The sequence below is a fragment of the Tenrec ecaudatus genome, chromosome 1 (genome assembly GCF_050624435.1).
Source record: "Tenrec ecaudatus isolate mTenEca1 chromosome 1, mTenEca1.hap1, whole genome shotgun sequence".
Lineage (NCBI taxonomy): Eukaryota > Metazoa > Chordata > Mammalia > Afrosoricida > Tenrecidae > Tenrec > Tenrec ecaudatus.
In genome coordinates, this window is record NC_134530.1 from 35,983,014 (window position 1) to 36,005,727 (window position 22,714).

A 22,714-nucleotide genomic window follows, 5' to 3' on the forward strand; every position below is an offset into this window, starting at 1 on the left:
CCTGGTGGCACCGTGGTTCAGACTTGGGCAGTGATCCTCAGTCAGCCTTTGAAACCGCCGGCCATTCCTCGGGAGAAAGACGGGCATTCTACTCCTGTAAACAGTTAGTCTCAGAAGCGCACAGGGTCAGTCCTACCCTGCCCTATAAGGTCGCGGAAATGGGCGTCCGCTCAATGGGAAGTGAGGTTTTTTGTTGCTGAATCAGCCCCTGGCTCTTGGAGGCAGCACCCCATGCACGAGGGATTGGACTGTGTGGTTCCTAGGATTGATTTTCACAGGCTGATTGTCGGAAACAGACCCCCAGGCCGTTCCTTCTCTTCGTCCATCTTACTCTAGAGCAGGGTTTCTCAACCTTCCTCAGGCCGCCACCCCCCCAACCATAAAACTATTGTCATTGCTACTTCATCACTGTCATTTTGCTACTGTGATGAATCAGGCGACCCCTGTGAAAGGGTCACTCCACCCCCCAAAGGGGTGGCGACCCCCAGGTTGAGAGCAGCTGGTCTAGAAGCTTCACTGAAACCTCAGCATCATAGTGACACACGACATCACTGAGAGTAGGGTCATTGGCTGCTCATGAAATGCAGAGCCCGGGAATTGAACTTGGGGCTCCTGTGTGCAAGGCAAGAATTCGGTGAGAGTCCTCCACGACTCAGCTACTGCTTTCTCCCCCTGGGAAACAAGGATAAGCATGCTACCTGTTTCATAGCCCCCGTGGTGCTGTCAGGTAAGCATTAGATTGCTAACGGCAAGGTTGGGGGTTCAAATCCACAAGACTGCAAGGGAGAAAGATGAAGTGCTCGGCTCCTATAGGAGTCCTGGTAGGTAGTCAGTTATGTGTGGGGCTGCTCATTACAAGGTCAGCAGTTTGAAACCACTAGCCTCTTTGAGGGACAAAGATGAGGCTTTCTACTCCCGTAAAGATTCACAGGTTTGGAAACCCACAGGGACAGTTCTTCTCTGTCCTGGAGGGTCGCTATGAGTCAGAATGGACCCCATGGCCGTGAATGGGTTTGGAGTTTATCTGTGCTTGTCAAGACTGACAGCCTTGGAAACATAAACTATTTAGGGTTGCTATGGGTTAGAATCAACTCGATGGTGGTGGAGTGTTGAGGGGTTTCTGGTAGCTCACAGGGTTGTTTGGGGAGTTAAATGTGGTAATGAGATGTCATGTGCTTCACAAAGTGCACGGCATTTGGCAGAGGCTCAACCAGTGGCGTCTCTTGGTAGAATAATCTCTCTGGACAGGCCCAGCTATTTTCTTGTGGACTTGTTAGGATTTTCTTCAGCCGCCACCCGAATTTGCCAGTGCACAATCAGTGGTCTGGTCCAGTTTCCCTCAGCCTTATTTTGCCTGATACTATCGAGCTTCTCCGTGGTCTCTTTCCATCGGTGTGGTCACTTTGATTCCTGGGCCGTCCATCCGGCGAGGTCCGCGTGGATAGTCATGGTAGAAAGGTATTGGCAGTAAAGTCATGGGCCTTCCAGACTTCTTGCCAGGCAATCCCCACCTTCGATTCCAATTACTGAACCCGCCTCTCTTTTCCCCCTTCAACTTTGACCTTCCAATCACCTGTAATTCTCAATGTATCTTGTAAAATCTATTTATTAATCATTTTATTGGGGGGGGCTCTCACAAATCTTATAACAATCCATCATTCAATTGTATTCAGCACACTTGTATCTTTCTGTAGTGAAAATCTAAAAACTGCATCTTGATTGCGTGTTAGCTCAATTTCAGACCGAAGAAATCGAGTAGAATTCTAACATTTCTTCCTCATCGGCTTTGGTAATTGATGTGTGAATTTGCATTCACCAAAACCCAAACTCACTGCCATTGAGTCACTTCTGGCTCATGGTGTCCCTATGGACAGAGGGCAGCGCCCCTACGGGTTACCGAGGCTGTCCATCTTCACAGGGGCAGAGAGGCACACCTTTGAGGAAGTGACTGTTCTGTTTAAACTGCTGACCACTAGTAACCCACTCCCCCAGGGCCCTTACAGTGGAGAAGTCACCGTGTTAAGCTCTGTCATATACAACATTTGACTTCAGAGTAGGTCTTGGATTTTTAATTCTTGTTGGCCAATGCCACACCATTCGTCTCTGTCGTGATAGGCATAGTAATCAGTGTCCTTGTCTGATTCAAACTGGCCAATACCAGGCCACTTCAGCTCACTCATGCCTAAGCTCATGATCTGTATGTGTCTATTTCATGTTGGATGACTTCCCAGATCCCTCGACTCATTCTGGGTACGAGGATGTGTGCGGCTACGTCTCACTGTGCGCGGGCTCCTTCAGCAGGCGAAGGCCCGCAAGCCGTGCTCCATGCTTCTGTTAACGCCCGCGCCACGTCGAGGAGGCAGCTCTTCTCGGCCGCAGGCTGCACGCTGGAAGTTTTGACCCTGTAGCTGACAACTTTCCTCAGTTCCTAGCCCCTCAGCTGTGGACGTCTCCCCTGTCAGTTCTCAGTCTGGACGCTCCACCGAAAGCTGGTGACCATGGGTGACTGGCCAGGGTTTGAAATACCCGCCTCGCAGCAATGCTCAGTGCCCCTCTGCCCACTGACCGAGGAGGGGCACCTTCCAGTTGGGAATCCAGAACCACAAGGGACTCTCTGGCTTTTTCCTTCCACAAAATGTGACACCCCACTTGCCCTCAGCAGCCCCTGGGGGCAAGAGCACCTCCAGCCTCAGAGCTGAGCGCTCTGACCCTCCACGCCTGGGCGGAAACTCATTCTTCCTGGCCAGAGTTGAGGGAGCCCTTCCCCAAGCATGAGCAGCACCCCATTCTGGCCCTAAGGTCAGGTGAGGACTCTCCACCTCTCCTCTCCTCCCCCAGACCTCTGCTCCTACCCCTGGCTGTGGTGACTAACTGACCCCAGGCCAACCCAGCTGGGCTCCCTGGCGCCAGCCCCTTGCTCTGAGGCCTGCAGCCTGTGGAGCTGCCCCTCCGCACAGCAGGCTCTGCCTGTGGACCCTTTGTTCTTGAAGGCCAGGCTTCTCCTGACTCCCCGGGTGGTGGTGGTGGGGGCTTTCCTGTCCTGGTGGAGGAGGGCCTCTGTTATCTGTCAGGGTGGTCCTGGAATGGAGACTCCTAGGGAAACAAACTGTGCTGCCCAGTGGGATCCCAGAGCAGACTTCACCGAAGGAGCTGCGGGGGTGGGGGTGGGGGGGACTGAAGTGAGGGCTGTCACTGGAGGAAGATGGCTGGGTAGGAGCAGAGATAGAGCACCTTGTGGGGCGGGGGTGCATTCCAATCCCTTGTTGTCACCCTTAGTCCTAGTCAGAGGGGAGGGGAGCTTGGGGAGGCATGAGTAAGTCACCCAGGGCCTCAGAGCCTAGGTCTCCTAGGGCCTCACTAATCAGCACCAGTAATGTCTCACTCGGAGGCTCTTGGCATGTGCCAAGCACCTCAATAGGAATGCCACATACCCCATCTCCTGAAGTCAGCCAGCAGCCCCGACTTTACTGGAGGGGGGTGGGTTGGGTGTGTGTGTGTGTTGCAGGGGAGCCAAGGCTCGGAAGGAGAGGGACTTGTCCAAGGTTGCCTAGCCTCTGTTAGTCTCCTGGGGCTGTCGTAAGAAGGAGCCACAAGCTGAGGGGCTTAATTTAAGACAACCAACTCTAATTCTCAGTTCTGGAGGCCAGACGGCCAGGTGTGGGCGGAGCCGTGCTCCTCCTGACTGCCCCAGGTGAGGAGCCCTTCTTGTGCCTTCCTCCTGGTGGCGCCTGAGACCATGGGCATGCCTTGGGTGTAGTGCGTCACCCCGCTTTCCCGCTGCCTCGGTGGTTGCAGGTACTGTGTTCCACCCTGTGGCCGCCATCTCCCTGCGTGTGTCGGTCCACTCTCCCTCATGTTATAAGGACACCAGTCTTGGAATTAGGACCCATTCTAAACCCCGGCTCACCCTGGTTCTATCTGTAAAGGTCGTAATTCCAAATAAAGGCACACTTACAGGTTCAGGGAATTGGGGCTTGGGGAGATCATGCAGGGGACACAAGTCAACCCACAACAGCCGGTAAGGAGCAGAGCCAGGACTCTAAGCAGGTAACCCAGCTCCAGGCCCACAAATCCCGCTGTGGTCTCAAGGAGACTCCCAAACCCTGAGGCTGGCAGAAGCAAAGCCACACTAGAAAGCTCAAGAGAGATTTCCTGTTAAAAAGTCAGCGTAGTAACACAGCTGCTGAGGCCCAAGGTCATGGGTAGATGATAGAGGACCCACTGAGAGTCATTTCTACTGCAGACCAACTGGGGCTACTTGTAGCCCCCTAAAGCATTATTCTGGGAATTCCACGTGGCCAGTGATTAGCACCCAGTGGGGGGTTTAGGGAGCTGGCATCTGTGCTGTGTCTTTGCCATCCCAGCCTGGGCAAGAGGTCCTCCTGGGTTCAGTATGCAGAGCAAATCCTTCCGCCCAGCCCCTTACAGTGGAAAGACATAGGCTCCCAGTGTGTGATGCAAAGATAGCCCTTGTGGTTGTGTTCCGTCCCATCAGTCAGTTACCCAGTGGAAGGAGCCCTGGAGGGGCTGGCCAGGGGGCCAGGTTATGTCCCAGCTGTGTCAGTGACCAGCTTGGTCTTAGCTATGGCCCTTCCTGCCTGGGCCCTGTCTGTAATGGATTGACATGACTCGACAGACCACTGGGAACAGTGGCTCATCCTGCCAGGCCCCTCCCCTCATTCGCCATGTCCATTTATCCTGTCCTTCTCTGTCCCCAGACAGCCTCTTAGTCCTCACGGTGGCCACCAAGGAGACAGAGGGGTTCCGACGCTTCAAGCGCTCAGCCCAGTTCTTCAACTACAAGATTCAGGTAAGAGGCTCCTGGGCTCGACTGAGGCAGCCGGCGGGTGCTGGGCGGAGTCCTGGAACTGGGTAGCCTCCGTCACAAAACTCTGGAGCCCCTGAGTCAGACTGGGGACAGCTGGGAGGACTTCTGGAAGCCAGAAGGACGAAGATGAGTTAGGGGAATGGTAGGAGTGGAGTTGAGGTGAGCCGGAGTCGGGGGACAGAGGAGGCTGGGAGGTACGCAGTGGGGTTTAGACGTTAGGGGGCATGAGGCTCACAGAGCAGGTGGGTTAGCAGGCAGGGCCTGAGAATAGCATTTGTACAAATCACCCCAGGGGATTTTGGGGTGGATGCAGTTTGGAGATCTTACCTCACCCATCAGTGACGTGGACTAGACCACGGAGCTGAGGCCTGCTGGGAGACATCCCCCATTTAGCTGAGAGTGCCCAGTGCCACCTCTGTGGGGCATAATGTGGGCACTGGGGATAGTGCGATGGAGATGCCAGACCGCGTCAGTGTCCACGTGACCCCTTTCAGCCCAGTGGCGGTAAGCGAGAAAGATGATGGATGTGTTCACGTGAATGAGGATCCAAACACAGACCGGCTTCAGCTCCCGCTCGGTGGAGGCGCTTTGCCTTCCATCCCTCCACCCCGCCTGGTTTCAGGTGCTCACAGGTCTCTTCTATGGGGCGGCAAGGTGACCGCCAGCCACAAACTCCATGTCCCAGCTTTGCCAGCTGAGTAGAAGGAGGTGGTTCAGGGGTTTTAACGGAACACTCCTAGGGAAGACTCTGATAGGACTCGCTTGGGTCATGTGCTCAAGACTATGGCTGTGTGGTGCACACAACTGACTAACCCACCCCAGACTCACTGCCATCGAGTTAATTCCAACTCATAGCGGCCCGGCAGGCAGAGGAGAACGGCCCCTGTGGGATTCTGAGACTGTACCTCTTTATGGGACGAGAAAGACTCATTTGTTTCCCCACAGAGCAGCTAGTGGCTTTAAACTGCTGACCTTGCAGTTAGCAGCCCACCGTGAACTGTGCTAGTGTAGCTGAAGGGGTGGGGCATTCCGACTGGCCGGCTGCCTCGGCCTCACCCTGCTCTAGAACATGTGTCCCACAAGGGGTGCAGAGAAGGTACTGGACAGAAGCAAAGGCGTTCACTGCTCAGGTGAGGAATGGCACATTTGACTGGACAAGGATGTCTGTCCACCTACAGCCAGGAGCTGTGTTGGGGGTTCAGCTCTGGGCTGCTAACTACGAATCTGTGGTTCCAACCCACCCCTGCACCAATGACTCCGAGGGAGAAAGATGGGGCTGTCTGCTCCCAGAAAGATGGCCAGTGCCTGGATCCAGGGGAGCAGTCTGTTCTGCCCTGTCAGGCTGATAGGAGCTGGCACGGCCTTGGTGGTCGGGGTCAGGTGGAGCCAGTGGTAAGAGGCCCTTCTCTGCAGGTTCTCGGCCTGGGGGAGGATTGGAATGGGGGCCAGGAGACACCAGCAGGCGGAGGCCAGAAGGTTCGGCTGCTGAAGAAAGCCCTAGAGAAGCACTCGGACAAGGAGAACCTGGTCGTCCTCTTCACAGACAGGTATTGGGCTGAGGGCTTCTGGGGAAGTATAAGAGTATTCTAGAAGGGGAGTACCCCCTGCCCCAGGAACATCGGGAGTGAGGGAGGATCACGTTGCTTAGAGTGTTGGAGAACTCATGAACCTGCCGTAAGCCCTTGGAGTGGAGCTCAGCCCCTCCATGGGTGGAAAGAGGGGAGGTGCCTGCTGAGTGAATTCGAGTGTGAGGAGGGCATGGCTTAGGGGACTGTCTCTGCCCAGAGACCTGGGCAGGATTATTTCCAGGGAGGGTGCCCAGGGCTGGGGCAGGACGGGAGGAATTGTGGAAAATTTGGTTCGTCCTCTCCCACCTGGGCCCTCACCCACCTCGCTCTGGCTGCAGCTATGACGTGGTGTTTGCGTCGGGGCCCCGGGAGCTTCTGAAGAAGTTCCGGCAGGCCAAGAGCCAGGTGGTCTTCTCAGCAGAGGAGCTCATCTACCCAGACCGCCGGCTGGAGGCCAAGTACCCGGTGGTGTCGGATGGCAAGAGGTTCCTGGGCTCTGGAGGTGAGAGAGCTGGGTTCGGGGCAAGGGGTAAGGGCCCAGCCACTGTGTCCGGGAGGATCCCCCTGGCTTGAGCCTCCCCCATCCCCCACATGGGTGACTGACAGGGCCCAGAATGTTCTGAACAGCTTGTTCCAGGACTCCAGAGAAACAGAACCAGTGAGTTGTGGAGACAGAGAGGGGCTAGTTTCAAAGAATCAGCCTATACGGTGGTGGGGGCTGGCCCACTTAGAACCTGTAGGTCAGGGCACAGGCTGTCGTCTCCTGTGTCTCCCAAGAGCTGTGGGCCAGGTGGCGGATGCGTTCAGAGTGAGGGGAGAGCTCTGCCAGCGTACGGGAGGCAGAGCACTTACGGATCTTCTCAGCCAGTTGATTGATGACGTTGTCTGAGACGACATTACGGGAAGTGATAAATCAGATCAGACTGCATTATGGAATGGCAGCGAGACGCGAGGTTCACCAATCCATGGGCACCCCTGAGCTCTCCAAGTTGACGTATCGAATGAACCATCACACAAGGTGACGGGAAGGCTGATGGCTCCAACCGGCGACAGTCCCGAAGAAACTGGCTGGGCCAACGGCTTCCATGAAGAGGACCTCCACGAAGATCCTGTGGGCTAGTTCCGCGGTGACCCACGTGGCCTCCTTAGCCACACACCCACAGCACTGACAGAAGATAGCCGCCACGGAGCTCCTGAGGGGGTCGCCCCTAAACCTGCAGCTCCTCTCGACTCATGAAACAGCCACCCAGCAACACCGGCAAACCTGGAGTCCCCTCCGTCCCCTTCCTCGCCCACCCCGCCTCCACCATTACGAGTCCCACGCCCCTACCTCCTAAAGGCTTCTGGAACCTGCCCTCTTCGCCACCACATTCCTGCCACCTTCTCTCTCATCAGGCCACGGCCCTCGCTTGGCTTGTGGATCTGCACAGTCGTCACTTAACTTATCTGCCCGCCTCCAGCCTCACCACTTTCTGGTCCTTTCTGAGCTCAGCAGCCAGAGGGATCTTTTGAAGATGCAGATCCCCACATTGCTCCCCGCAGCCTCCGCGTTCCTGCCCTGTACATCCAGCTCAGGCGTGTTCCTGAGATGTGCCCGCCCTGGCTGCCCACCTCTCTCCCTTTCCCTTCCCTTCCCGCTAGTCTGTACCCAGCCAGGGAGCCCAGGGGGTCTCAGCTCCTGATGCAGTCTGACCTCAGCTGAGCCTGCCCTGGCATGGCTGCTCTGGGGCTTCTGGCCTCCTTCAGTCCCTCACCACCAGTACCTCCACCCTGAGGTGCCCTGCTCTGTGCTAGGCTGAGCTGGGACAGCTGAGCTGAGTGGGCACCACACTGGGGGCTGTACTGGTTCGGTGAGGGAGCCTTCTCTCTAGGATTGGTGGGAACTGATCAGTCAGTGGTGGAAATCGACAGGCCAATTCCAGCCTGCAGACACAACCTCCTCTCAATCCAAGAGGACTTCTAAGAGGAGGCAGGGTTGGTGGGTGATGGATGAGAGGTGGGGGGCTGGGAGGCCCAAGGAAGCTTCTGCCCTGGAACCTGGAAGCTAAGTGTGTGTGTGTGTGTGTGTCTTTCTCTGTGTCCCATACCCTGCAGGTTTCATCGGCTATGCCCCCAACCTCAGCAAACTGGTGTCCGAGTGGGAGGGCCAGGACAGCGACAGCGACCAGCTCTTTTACACCAGGATCTTCCTGGACCCAAAGAAGAGGGTAAGAGGCAGCAGGTGGGCCCAAGGAGAGGGGCTGCCCAGGGGCCAGGCTGCAGCGACAGCAGGAGAAGCCCCTGGAGCCAGGGCCCTGGGTGGGCAGTGGCATCCCCTCTTCCGTTCATGCTTTGGGACACGCGTTTGCTGGCAGATAGTGAGAGCCTGACCCTGGGTGACATGTGGGTGTGAAGCTGGGACTGAGCAAGGTGGGCTCTGCCCACGTGGAGGGAGCCGAGAAACATGGAGCAGACAGTTGGCGTTGGGTGGTGTGAGGACAGGAAGGGACTCTGTGTGTGTGTGTGTGTGTGTGTGTGTGTGTGTGTGTGCACGTGTGTGTGTGTGTGTATGTTTGTCTGGGGTGAGGGTGCCTGCAGGACTAAAGGATCTGGTCCTGGAATGGAGTGTGTGTGTGTGTGTGTGTGTGTGTGTGTGTCTGTGTGTTTTGAGGGTGCCTGCAGGACTAATGGGCCTGGGCCTGGCAGTCAGACTCAGAATTCTCTTGAGACAGGCAGTATGGGGGTGGGGTGGGAGTGGCAGAACCAGGCCAGTGCAGGCCAGACACAGCAAGTGTCCTCCAAGCCGGCAGGAAGCTCAGGGATCCTTTGGGGTCAGGGTCCTGGATTCTTCCCTGCTCACTCTTCTGACCCCATGCTGTGCTGTGTGACCTTGGATAAGTTCGCTTCCTCCTCTGGGCCTCAGCTTTGATCATCCATGAAACGAAGCAGCTGGGCTTGTGCAGTGGAAATGAATATTTGTGTTAACTCAGACTTTCCTCCTCCTTTGCCTCTGAGGATGTCATTTGCAGAAACCCAAAGTTTGTTTGAGACAGAGGCTGGGGCCCACTGTCCACCTCTCCCTGGCCTAGGGGCTCCCTGAGACACCACTGAAATGAAAAGAGGCAGTGGTGCCCGGTGGTTAAGAGCAGGGTCTTTGGGGCCAGGTTGCTTGGTTCAAATCCCAGTTGAGCCACCTAACAATTATGTGACTTTGGGCAATGTACCCAGCCTCGTTGTGCCTTACTTTTAAACTCTGTACAATGGGAGCGACCATAGTACTTTTTAACAAGGCTGCCACACAGACTACGCCCCTTGGCGTAATAGTGACAAGAGGTCCGTGGTTTGGAAGCACCAGCCATTCCAGAGGAGAACGACGGGACTTTGTTCTCACAGACTCAGTCTTGAAACCTCAGGGGGCAGTTCTACCCTGTCCTACAGGGTCACTGTGAGCGGGCCGGCACTGACTTGATGGCGGCGAGGGTGGTTGTTCTTTTCATTGTACAGGTTAGTGACTAGTGGAAGACTTAGAACTCGAGCTGGAATTGGAAGCGAGTGTCCGATGCTGTTCAGTCTGCCGCTGCTGGTGTGGTTGAACCAACTCTTGCCCTAGCTTGCTTCCAAGTCTGGGAGTCCCTGGTTCCCTGTAGATAGGTCCCAGGGACGTGTTTGTGGCAGGCGATCTCAGGGCCCAGCTTCCTTGACAGGGTGGGGATGGGGGAAACAGCAATAGCTGTGGGGGTCAGGCAGGGGCAGACCCCTGTCCTCTGCCCAGGGTCTGCCTCTCGTGCAGCCTGGTCTCTTTTTTCTTGCAGGAGCAGATCAATATCACCCTGGACCACCGGTGCCGAATCTTCCAGAACTTAGATGGTGCCCTGGGTGAGCAGCTCCCACGGGGAGGGGTGGGAGGTCCCGAGGGGCTGAGGAGGAGGAGGTGTGGATAAGGGACAGCCTGAGCCCAGGGAGGAGAGCAGGGCTGGTCCCTTGTCCTGTAGTGCTGGGAAGCCTGCCACCCCATTCCCAGAGACCACCTGTGCGTGGCCTGGGCTCCAGCTGTGTCTCTGTGCTGGGTGGTGGGGATGGGAGGCCCCTAAGGCCAATTCCCCAGAGCCCAGATGAAGGCTTCCCGACTTGGGGTAGAGGCTGGGCTGGCAGGGAGTTAGTAGATGGCTGAGTGGGAAGCCAGAGGACCCTGGGTCCTTGAAACCACAAGCACCTTTGGGTCTGGCCCTAAGTCCACGGCTGGTGATGGCAGTACTTTGCACTGCCTTGCTGGGTGACCTCAGGGAAGTCACGCCCCCTCTCTGGGCCCAGTGTTCCCACCTTTAGAGAAGGTGGTTTTAGGAGGGTTTGCTGGAAGCTGGGACCCCTGGGCAGCCCAGGAGCTGAAGCAGGAGGGCACCCCCAGAGGGCCTCCCTCCTGTCGTACTTAGCTGGGCCTCAGAGAAGGGAAGGTCCCTGCATTTTCCAGGGACAGACTAGCCAGCTTCCTGCTGCGTCGAAGGTGTCACCTAGAGCCTGGGTGTTGGGGCCCTGTCAACCAGTGACCTGTAGGCGGTCCATCACAGCAGGGTGCCACCCACCTCGCTGGCCTCCCATCTGGCTGGCTCTTCCTTGGTGCCGCTCCCCATGTCCGTCGGGACAGGTGGCTCCACACCCCCATCACTAGGGTCTTGGGGCATCCCCGCACCGTGTCTGGAGGTGGGGTGGCCTGGTCTTTGCTCTTCCCCCATCCCTGCCCCAGCACGGTAAGCTGGGGGGCTTGGGGAATGCACTACAGTCAGTGCTCACTGTGCCCATTCCGTGGTGCCAAGACTGAAGCTTCCACTCCCTCTGTGCAAATGGGGTTATCCCCACTTCACAGATGGGGAAACCGAGGCTCAGAGAACCGCAGTGGCCGGTCCAAGGCCACCCTTGGTCGTGGGGGGAGGGGGGCTAGGGCTCGAGTCCCGCCTGTCTGCCCCTGGGCCTGACTCGGGATGGGGCTGTGCTCTCTGGTCCTCAGATGAAGTCGTGCTCAAGTTCGAAATGGGCCACGTGAGAGCGCGCAACCTGGCCCACGATACCCTCCCGGTCGTGATTCATGGCAACGGGCCCACCAAGGTAGGGAGCGGCTTAGCCCGACGGGGACAGGCTGGAGGGGACCTGCGCCCCAATTCTGCCCTCAAGGTTACCCTGGGCCTCTCTTTAAGGTCAAGGCCACCCACTGGGCCCCACTGTGGGCTTGCTGTCTCTTTACTTAACAGCTGAGTTCAGTGGGGTCCTATTGTGGGGGTCAGTGACCTCCTGCCCATCCCTGCTGGACAGCAGAGCACATAGGAGGGCGCTGTGTCCTCCCCGGTCTTAGCAGGACTGCCTCTAGCTCCGCCCCTCCCCTCCTTCCAGGGCATATTCATCGTTTCTTCATTCAACAAACATTACTGGACTGTGCTCCAGGCCATGAAGGGTACTTCCCTCACAGAGATACGATGCCCTAGGGTGTAGACCATGGCACAGGCTGGACCTCTCTGCATGCGGGGGGTGGGCCCTGCTGCGCCCTGGCTCCTGGAGTGTTTCTCCTGTGAGGTCCCTGCTCACCTGAGTCAGGGTCCTTCGGTGACTCTGAGTGGTGGAGGGAGGAGCTCATGACAAATGCAGGTTTGCCGGCCCCCCCCCCCATCCAGAGATGGAACCCTCGCCTGCTGCCCACAGCAGCTGCGGTGAGCTCCAGGGCCTGGAACAGTCTTTCTAAGACTTGCCCTCAGTAGAAGCCCCTGCCTGTCCCCTTAGGAACAGGTAGCTAGCTGGGCAGTGTGAGTCCACCCAGGGGAGACTCCGAATAAAGGCCTGGTGCCTTCCTTCTGAAAAACTCAGCACAGCTGGACGCTGACACGTGTCAGGTCTCCCTGAGTCGGAGCCCACTTGATGGCAACTGGGATTTTAAAAACTTTTTGGGGTGAGGCGAGTGGGAGAGGACTGGGTTGTGGGGGGTGGGGCAGGGGGCCAGGGAGTGTGTCTGGGTGGGCTCAACAGCCCTGGCGGTGGTGCTGGTGGACAGATGGCCCGGCTCCCTCTGACCCTCTCTCATCCCCACTGACAGCTGCAGTTGAACTACCTAGGCAACTACATCCCCCGCTTCTGGACCTTCGAGACGGGCTGCACTGTCTGCGACGAGGGCTTGCGTAACCTCAAGGGCATCGCGGTGAGGACCCGTGCCTGGGGACACATTCCACTGGCTGGTGGAAGGAACGGGGTCCCCCCTGCCCAGGATCCCCAGGCACTGCCCCCAGGAAGCCTTCTCAGAGGGCACATGCCCCCACTTTCCCCCAGGGATAGTTCTGGTGCCTTCAGCCTGGTTTCTCGGGCGGCCCTGCAGGCCCTCCCCTGCCCAGGACCCTTCTGTCTTCCCGCATGGCTCTCAGCCTGGGCTCCCCTCCCCTACTGCCCTGTGGCGCTGCCTCTGCCCACCCACAGATCCTCGGGATTCCCTGCCAGGCCTGACCTAGAGTTAGTCTGTGTGCATTGGCTCGGCTCGGGATCCTCCCCGCCCCCCCCCCCAGGAGCGCCTTATAGGTGGGCACAGGGCCTGGACACTGCTGGACCCGGTGCCGCCCCCTCCCTGGCAGGACGAAGCTCTGCCCGTGGTCCTGGTGGGCGTGTTCATCGAGCAGCCCACGCCCTTCCTCACGCTCTTCTTCGGGCGGCTCCTGCGCCTCCGCTACCCCCAGAAACAGACGCGGCTCTTCATCCACAACCAGGTGAGTTTGGTTCAGGGAGTGACGGGCCTTGGGTTGGCCTGGCCAAGTGGAGGAGGGTGGGATCTGGATCGGAATTAGACTGCCTGGGTTTGTCCCGACTTCACTGCTTTTACTGGCTGTGTGGCCGCAGTCAGATACCTCTGTTTCCATTTTCCCGTTTGTTAAATGTGGGTAACGGTGCCAGCCACGTAGCAGGGTCACAGGGTTAACAAGTTGATGTTTCCAGCACTTAGAGCGTACCTGGTGCGACTGCTTTTCTCTCTGTTAGCCTCACTATCCCAATGAAGAGGCTGTTGGCACCAGGGTTATGCATTGGGCTGCTAACCGCAAGGTTGGTGGTTCAAACCTACCAACCGCTTCATGGGAGAAAGATGAGGCTGTGCACTCAGAAACGTTACACAGTGTCGCTCTGGGCTGGATCAGCTGATGGCAGGGGGTTGGTTGTGTTTTCGAATCAGTGGCAGTGGTGGCTCCGTATTGGAATCTCACGGGCGTGAGACCCTGGGATTTTGCAGCAGGTGCGTCCGGGCGGGCATAGCCCCCACCTGTCTGCGTGGATGCTGCTGTGGCTAGGCGCTGAGCAGCGTTTAGCAGAGCTTCCAAACCAAGTTGGACTGGGAAGAAAGATCTGGTGGTCTACTATCAGAAACCCGCCAGTGAAGGAAGCCCTATGGACCGAGCGGTCCCTGGGAACAGAGGTCCCTGGGCCTCGAGGGTGGCTAGCAACAGGATTGCCAAATTGATTCTCCTCTTGAGGGCCTTGTTGGGGTCGGGGTGGGCTAGGATTCAGCCCTCCAGTCCCCCGTTTCCTGACTTCCCCCTTAACCAGAGGAAGCCTGCCTTTTGCTAAGGTCAGTCTTCCTCCTTGGGATTCTGGAACATTCTTCAGCTCCTGCCTCTTCTTCAAGGCTCCTTGCTGTCCTGGGGTTTGCTCCGCTGCCCCCTCTGGGAGGAAGGTCCTTTCTGAGATCGCTTCAAGGTCCCAGCCTCAGCTCAGCTCTCTACCTGCTTCCTCCACTTTCACTGCCCTGTGCTGCATGCCTCCTGGGCTTGGGCCCTGCCCTCGGGAGGCTGCCAGCAGTCCTGCAGACATCAAGGCTGCCCCCGGGACGCTGCCCTTATGTAGAAAAGAGTGGTCACCAGGCAGCCCGCGAGGCCCTGCGGTGTGCTACTTCTAATTCAGGGAGGCCTTGCAGGCCACGAAGCAAGGATGACCTCCGTCTCTGACTGAGTGAGGAAGCTGAAGCCTGGCAGGGAAGAGGAAGTGCCTTGCCCAGGTCAGGGCTCGCTCTAGGCCCTGGCCCCTGGGTGTGTGCTGCCACATGCTCTGCCCCTCCATAGTTTGGCCAGGTGTTTCCCAGCTCTTCTGGACTGGTTTTTAATTTGTTTTTAAAGGGTCTTTTTTTAATTCCTCAAACTGCCCCACCCCTCATTTGTTTTGTTTGTTTTTTAAGTGTGTGAAAACACCAGTAGCAAAATATACTCCACCTCTCTGGTCTCTACATGTGCAGTCCAGGGGCACGGATGACCCTCGTCAAGTTGTGCACTGCCCCTTGCTAGCCTTTGCCACGTCATCGTACCACCAGCAGCACACACCCCCTCGCTGCCTCTCCCACCATCAGTAGCTACGAGTAACCTCTACTGTTGTCGTCCTTAGCAGGGGCCATCGAGTCAGTTCCAACCTGTGCACAGCAGAACGGAACACTGCCCAGCCCTGGCCAGCCTCCTCCCTGTCCCTTTGCCCAAGCCCTTGTTGCAGCTGCTTGTCTGTCTCGTTGAGAGCGTGCCTCTTTTGCACTGTACCAAGCCTGACGTCCTTCTCTAGCACTGGTCTCTCCGGACAGCACGTCCAGCGTCTGTAAGAGGAAGCCTCTAGGAAGCATCCTGGCTGCATTTCTTCCAGCAGAGGTTGGGCCGTCCTCCCGGCAGGCTGTGGGACTTTCGGTACCCTCCAGCACCACAGTGCAAAGGCACGGGATCTTCTTCATTCGGTGTCCAGCTCTCCCGTGCAGAGGGGGCAGTGGAAGAGAGCCTGGCTTGGGTCAGGCGCACTTTAGTCCTCAAAGTAACGGCCTTGCTCTTCAGCCCTCCAAAGAGGCCTTGTGCAGCAGGCCGACTTAGTGCAACACATTTCTAGATCTCTCGACTGCTGCTTCCATGAGCCCTGAGTGTGGATCCGAGCACGACAACCTCCCAGACAGCACCCACCGCGTCTCCATTGATCATGATGTCCCCAACTGGTCCAGTTGGGGGGGCTTTGGGTCTTCCTTCAGTGACCCACACTGAAGGCTTCGTCAGCAAGACCTTTAGTCCGCCTTGCTTTCAGCCACCTGCATATCACAGGTGGTTAATAAGCCTTCCTCCAATCGGATGTCACGGTCTTCTTTATATAATCCAGCATCTCTGATGACGTATAGGATACAGAGAGCTTCGATGTATTTGTTTGGGTCATTTTAGTGAGGTCATGCGGTCTGCCCCCCCCCCCCCCCACACACACCACTGCCCTTAGTGTGACTGAGGTGTGACTAGATATCAGGTCACTGTTCGCACGTGTCCTCTGGTGACTGACCTGCCTCGCTCCGCACGCTGCTCTCGGTTCCGTCAGGGCTGAGTGGGGGTTCCTGGTGTGTCTGGGCCACGTCTTGTGTGTGCACGTCATCCGTTGGCCCATCGAGTCCATTCCAGCTTACAGTGACCCTACAGGACAGAGCGGTGGTCGTTCCCAGGGGCGGATCTTTCTGGGTGCTAGCCTGGTGGCATCAGTGGGTCACACATTGGGCTGCTAAGCTCAAAGTCAACAGTTCAAAACCGCCAGCCTCTCCACAGGAGAAAGGTGAAGTTTTCTACTCCTGGGAAGGGTCACAGTCTCGGAAACCCACTGGTGCAGTTCTGCTCCGTCCCGTAGGGTCACCGCGAGTTAGCATCGACTCAGGGGCCATGCATTGAGGTGAATCAATCTCTATAGACGCAGACTGCCACGCCGTCCTGCTGCCCAGAGGTAGCTTCCAACCACCAGCACTGAAGCCAGCAGCCGAGTACTCTAACCACCAGGTCTCCTTCATGGGTGATGCATCGGCCGCTAAACCAAAAAGCCATTTGAAACCACCCCCAGCTGCTGCTTGGAAGGAGATGACACTCTCGACTCCTGTGAAGAGTGACATCCTCACTGCTCCCCTTTCACTCCCTCTGCCGCTGTTTTGGTTCCGAATCCCCTGGACAAAATGCCAGGGGAAGCCGCAGAAGCTGTTCCTGATACCAAGCCGGAGTTGCCTCGGGCCCAGGCTCAGCCAGGATTAGGAACAGAATTAGGCAGCGATGACTCAGAACCTGAGCTGGAGGAGCAAGAGTCCATGCAGGCAACCACACGGCAAGCCCTGCTGGTGGGGCAGCTGAAATCGATGTGCGACCAGTCAGCGAGGCCAAGCAGAGTCCACGTGGGAGGAAGGCACGCAAGGCCATGTCCACACTGGGTCTTTGGAAACTCATGGGGGGGTTACCAGTCTGTCTGGAAATCTAAGAGAAGTCTCTGTCATCACAAAGCCAGATGTGGACAGGAGCCCTGCTTCAGACACCTACATAGGTTTGGGGGAAGCCAGGGCGGGCGATTTATCAGGAAGCCCAGCTAACAGCCGCTGAGAAATTCAGAGTTCAAAGTGAAGGTGTCTCAAACACACAGCCTCCAACTGTACTAGAGGAGCGTGAAGCGGAAGAGGTTGATGAAGTAGGTGTGGAATTAAGGATGCAGAATTATCGATCAGGTCACCGCCGGAGCCTGAAGAACAACAGTAACAAGATCGTCGATGCCGTTAAGGAGTTAATAATGTAACCAGCTGAAAGCAAAGACCTTCTGTTTGGTGTTTCAAGAGTAACTGAACTTTGGTTTGAAGCTCCTACCGTTTCTATCATTAATAAAGTGATGGCTTCTTGTTGGAAGACAAAGAGATTGAGAACCTTGGAAACCGGCTCAGTCCTGTCCTGGTGCGTTTGGACGTAGGCTTATTGATGGACAGTGCGCACGTGTCCCCTGGGCTGTTGTGAGCAGAGAGGCCGTGAGTGCTGGTGAGGTGGTTTCTTTCTTTTAAAAAAAAATCATTTTATTGGGGGCTCATACAACTCTTATCACAATCCATACACACATCCATTGTGTCAAGCACATTTGTACATTCATGGCCCTCATCGTTCTCAAAACATTTGCTCTCCACTTAAGCCCCTGGCATCAGGTTCTCATTTTTCCCTTCCCTTCCCGCTCCCTCCTCCCTCATGAACCCTTGATAATTTGTAAATTATTATTCTCTCATATCTTAGACTGTCTGACGTCTCCCTTCACCCTTTTTTCTGTTGTCCGTCCCCCAGGGAGGAGTTTATATGTAGATCCTTGTACTTGGTTCCCCCTTTCCACCCCACCCTCCTTCTACCCTCCCAGTATCAGCACTCTCACCACTTGTCCTGAAGGGATCATCTTCCTTGGATTCCCTGTGTTTCCAGTTCCTATCTGTACCAGGGTACATCCTCTGGTCTAGCCAGATTTGTACGGTAGAATTGGGATCATGATAGTGGGGGGAGGAAGCATTTAGGAACTAGAGGGAAGTTGTATGTTTCATCGTTGCTCCACTGCAACTTGACTGGCTCGTCTCCTCCCCGAGACCCTGGCGGGGTGGTTTCTGTTTCTGTCTGCCTGCTCCTTCCCTGGGCACACACCCAGGCTGGGGAGTGCTGGGCCACATGGACTGACTTCTGCTTCAGCCTTGGGACCTCAGTGTTGTGTCTCCATACAGGGCCCTTCTCCACACCGGAGACCTACAGACCTTGAGCTCTGGGTGGGGCCGGGAAGTGGTGGGTGCTATCACAGGAGCCTGGGGAGGGGGTGGGCTTGGTCAGGGGAGGAGGGCTGAAGGAGGGCCAGGGTTCGATGGCTTGGAAAGGGTCCTTTCTGCGGAGCTTCTGCCTTGAGGAAAAGCCCAGGGACAGGAAAGCAGATGGCCAGGGTGGAAAGGTATGGCCTGGCAGTAGGAGAAGGGGGTGGTCTGCGTGGCCAAGTCCGTCTGTCGTCTCCAGGTCCACCCTGCCCACCCTGTCCTTCACCCCCCAGGAGCAATACCACAAGGCCCAGGTGGAGCAGTTCCTGGCAGACCATGGTGACAAGTACCAGGCCGTGAAGCTGGTGGGTCCTGAGACCCGGGTGACCAGCGCTGACGCCAGGAACATGGGCGCGTGAGTCGGGACCCTGAGCTGGGAGAGCTGGGCATGCTGCGTGGAGGGACCATGGGATCAGGAGACTAGAGTTCAGAAGGCTTCATGGTCTCCATCAAGTTCCTGCCCTTCCCAGGCCTCAGTTCTCACCCGGCCAGTGGGGACGTGGCCTCCTTCCTGCTGCCTTCGGGGAACCATGGCTTAGGCAGCAGATCAGGGACAGGAGAAGGGCTGGGGAGTGGGAAGAAGGCGGATCTTTATCATCAGAGACACAGCCCATCTTAGTTACCTAGTGCTACTCTGCCAGAAGCCCACAAGTGGGTGGCTTCGACAAACCGATGGATTTGCCCCCAGTTTAGGGGGCTAGACATCCAAATTCCAGGTGCCGGATCTCAGGAAAGGCTTTCTGCCTCTGTGGGCTCTGGGGGGGGGGGGGGGGTGGCCTTGTCCTTGTCTTGCTCCTTTGAGATCTCATAGGGGAGAGAGCACATGACACTGTTCCCAAACCAAACTCACTGCCACTGAGTCGATGCTATCGGTCAAGGCAGAACTGCCGCTGAGGGTTTCCAAGACGGTAGCTGCTTATGGGAGTAGAAAGGCCTGTCTTTCTCCTGAGGAGCAGCTGGTGGTTTTGAACTGCCAGCCTTGAGGTTAGCAGCCCAACGTGAAAGCACTGTACCACCGGGGTAGGATCTCATGAGCATTACAAAGCCCTGTGCCTGAAGGGGGCTCATGTCGAAGGGGTTTCGGGTTCTCATCTTTTTTAGGGGACATAAGTCAGTCTGTAACAATCTTTTATTTTTCCCCCTTTATTTAAAAACAAACAAAAACCACCTAAGTGTGGTGTCAGGAGAAAAGCAAGGCTTTCTACTCCGTGAAGAATTAGTCACAGAAACCCCCAAGGGGCAGTTCTACCCCGTCCTCTAGGCCCCTAGGAGTCGGCACTCACTCAGTGGCAGTGAGTTGTGTTAAGTGTTGCATATTGAGTTCAGCAAGGTCCTGCCCAGGGGCCAGATGGTGAGTGATCTGGGCTCCTGATCTCTGTCTTCGCCACACAACCTGCAGCTGTAGCAGGGCAGCCGCTGAATTCCCCATCAATATTTAAGATACGAGCTGAACGGAGGAACGCAGGGTGTTCCGATAGCATTTTATTTATAAACGCGGATATTTGAAGGTCATAGCCTTTTTGTGATTTCATCTACTTTCTTTAGAACTCCCCTCTCCAACCATTTAAAAGCCTACTGTTTGGACCACAGCCTGTGGTTTGCTGAGCGCTGGACCGGAGAGACAAAGAGCCTAACTTGTGAAGGCTTTTGGCATACGGGGAGGCCGCTCTGTCCTCTCTCCTGAGCCCAGCCGTGCAGACCCAGAGGCAGCTGGGCTTGGTCCAACACCTCGGTGCAGGGCTCTTCTTGCTACCTGCTGGCCTTTGTCTTGAGAACACAGTCCTCTGGGTCGTGGAGTCGGGTTACCTGCACCAGCAGTCCCTCTGAGGACCTGGGCTGGACTTAGCAAAGCCAGGATGGGCACATGATGGGACTGGCCGAGATACTGTAGGGATAGCACTGGGTCCTCGTGGGGAGGCTGGCGCGGCGTCCCAGTCCAGCTCCCCCTGGTCCCCGTGTCCTGCAGAGACCTGTGCCGACAGGACCGGAGCTGCACCTACTACTTCAGCATGGACGCCGACGTGGCCCTGACGGAGCCTAACGCCCTGCGGCTGCTGATCGAGCAGAACAAGTGAGGCTGCGGGCAGCGGTGGCCCTGAGCTGGAGCTCCCAGCCGACCTCTGCTCTGTGATGGGCCCCTCACCTGCTTGTTCCCACCCCTCAGCCTCACCTGTCGCGTCCCCGGTGTCTGCCTTCAGAGTGGCAGCGCCAGGTTCGGGTGGACAGTGGGGCCCACCCATGTCTTAGCCTGGGAAGTTTCTCCTCTCTACTCCAGGCCCCGGTCTGTCCCTGGTGCACCGTGGGTGGGAGCACCTCCAGGCTGGGCCCCCCTCCTGCTGCAGTGGGCAGTGGCCTCCCACTGAGGTGCTTTCCCCGCAGGAATGTCATCGCCCCTTTGATGACCCGCCCCAGGAGACTCTGGTCCAATTTCTGGGGGGCACTGAGTGCAGATGGCTACTATGCCCGCTCTGAGGACTACGTGGACATTGTGCAGGGGCGGCGAGTGTGAGTATGGGAGTGGCCACCTTATCTCTCTTCCTCCAATCTTCCAGTACCTCCCTTCCCAGTATTCCTGCCCTGATTGCCTGTATGCGGCAGAAGGCGAGGCTGTTTGCTCCTGTAAAGATTTAGTCTTGGAAACCCTGTAGGGCAGCGGTTCTCAAGCTTCCTCAAGCCCAGGTCCTTTGATACAGTTCATGTTGTGGTGACCCCCAACCATAAAATTATTCTCATTGCTACTTCGTAACTGTCATTTTGCTACTGTTATGAATCGGGCAACCCCTGTGAAAGGGTCGTTCAACCCCCAAAGGGGTCACGACCCACAGGTTGAGAACCACTGCTATAGGAGATTGTTATAAGTCAGAATTGATTCAATGACCATGTTTGTTTATTTTTAAATTGCTCTTAAATTCTTGAAGCAAGGAAGACTACAGTCAGATATTCAGAAGGACTTCCTGACAATTATTTTGGGTTCCTAGACCCAGAGGGGGAATTGAGTCAGTACGGTCATGCTCTTCCTGCTTGTGGTCTCCCTTGTCCCTGACCGTGTCTGACCCCGTCATCAGCCACTGACTCTGTTCATCTTTCTCCTAGTGGCGTCTGGAATGTGCCCTACATCTCCAATGTCTACTTAATCAAAGGCAGTGCCCTGCGGGGTGACCTGCAACAGAAAGACCTGTTCCACCACAGCAAGCTGGACCCTGACATGTCCTTCTGTGCCAACGTCCGGCAGCAGGTCAGTAGGCACTGAGGGTTGCAGGAGTCCTGTGGAGAAGGCAACCTTCCAGTTCTGTCTCCAGGGGTCCAGAAATGCTGCTGAGATGCTGGGGGGCTGTTCAGAGACCCCCCAGGCTTTAGTGTGTACACTCAGGGGGCACCAGGCATATTGGCAGCCCCCACCTCGTGCTCCCCCCCCCCCCAGTGATCTGCAGGCCCATTTTAGCAGTTTCTACCCGGTTCATTTTACATTCTCAGCAGAGCTTAGAGACAGGAGAGGGCGGTGGTGGCTCAGTGGTAAGAGTCTCATCTTCCATGCGGAACTGCTGGGTTTGAATCCTAGTCCCCTTTGGGGCAGTGGAGGATTGTGCGTGGCAGTGAGGCCGAGCGGGTCTCAGCAGAGCTTCCAGACTAAGGCAAACCAGCAAGAAGGGGCTGAAGACCTGCTCCAGAGAAGCAGTGCAGGAAACCACCTGGCTCAGTGGTCTGGCCCACTCGTGCCTGGGGCTGCCGCCTGCCTCGAGCCAACTAGCTGCAGCTAATAACAAGCTGAGCATCATGTAGGCAGTGCGCCCTCGTCCCGGCCTCAGCCCTGAGCCATGTTTTGGTGATTCTCCCCACCCCCACCCCACCCCCAAAGTAGCATGACTAAGCTAAGACTTGAGCATCAGTGTCACCCTTCTTCACATACCCTCCTCCAGGAAGCCTCCCCTGATGGCACCCAGTGTCTGGCCTGGGCTGGGTGTCGGGGTCACAGGGGCACTCTGTCCCTAGCTGTGACAGAGTCTGGAAGGGGATAGGAAGGAGGGGCCTCTCCCATCTGCCTGCCTTCCCCAGGACACCTTCATGTTCCTGACCAACCGGCATACCTTTGGCCACCTGCTCTCCTTGGACAACTACAAGACCACCCACCTCCACAACGACCTCTGGGAGGTGTTCAGCAACCCCGAGGTGAAGACCCCAGAGCCTGAGGCCCCTCCCCACACCCTCTGGTTCTAACAGGAGCGCTGCCCCAGTGGCCACCTCTCTTCCCTCTGCCCAGGGGCCTGTGGGCCCCTGCAATGGGATGGGTGGGAGCATGGGGCCCCTTGAGAGGCCGTGCCATCTAGTGGAGCAGGGACTGGGAGTCTGAGGCCCAGCGCTGCCGTCAGCGGAGACCTGGTCGACCCACTCAACTTTCAGGCCCTCAGTGATCTCAGCTCTGCAATGGGTACACTCTCCAGCTTCACAGAAAGTATGGTGATGGTTACAGTTCAGTTGTGACAGTGCAGGCAGGGCCTGGGAGCTTGTGGGTGTTTCGGGTGTACGCGTACTTAAGCACACGGAGAACACGTGCAGACACCAGCTCCCGGGGGCATGCCTCTGCACACAGACTCTGTAGACAGAAGCACATGCCCATCCCGCACCCCCAGGCAAGCCCATGCCCATCCCATTGCCTGTAGGGTGGGTGCTTCTGGGGAGGGGCCCCTCCCGGGAGCAGCCTCACCCCACTGTGTGGCTCTCAGGGAGGGTCCTGGGTCGGCTCCTGGCCCT

The 22,714-nt window shown here is 56.8% G+C and overlaps 1 protein-coding gene across 1 annotated transcript in view; it reads left to right on the forward strand.

The window, feature by feature from the left end:
* PLOD1 (procollagen-lysine,2-oxoglutarate 5-dioxygenase 1) overlaps positions 1-22,714 on the forward strand; it is a 32,857-nt gene that overhangs the window by 4,117 nt on the left and 6,026 nt on the right. The window contains exons 2-14 of the mRNA XM_075550902.1: positions 4,719-4,810; positions 6,242-6,375; positions 6,735-6,898; positions 8,491-8,603; positions 10,188-10,251; positions 11,378-11,475; positions 12,452-12,553; positions 12,978-13,109; positions 18,199-18,320; positions 19,932-20,036; positions 20,345-20,470; positions 21,059-21,200; positions 22,019-22,132. Coding sequence (XP_075407017.1) covers positions 4,719-4,810; positions 6,242-6,375; positions 6,735-6,898; positions 8,491-8,603; positions 10,188-10,251; positions 11,378-11,475; positions 12,452-12,553; positions 12,978-13,109; positions 18,199-18,320; positions 19,932-20,036; positions 20,345-20,470; positions 21,059-21,200; positions 22,019-22,132 — 1,508 coding nt within the window. The remainder of the gene's footprint in view (positions 1-4,718; positions 4,811-6,241; positions 6,376-6,734; positions 6,899-8,490; positions 8,604-10,187; positions 10,252-11,377; positions 11,476-12,451; positions 12,554-12,977; positions 13,110-18,198; positions 18,321-19,931; positions 20,037-20,344; positions 20,471-21,058; positions 21,201-22,018; positions 22,133-22,714) is intronic.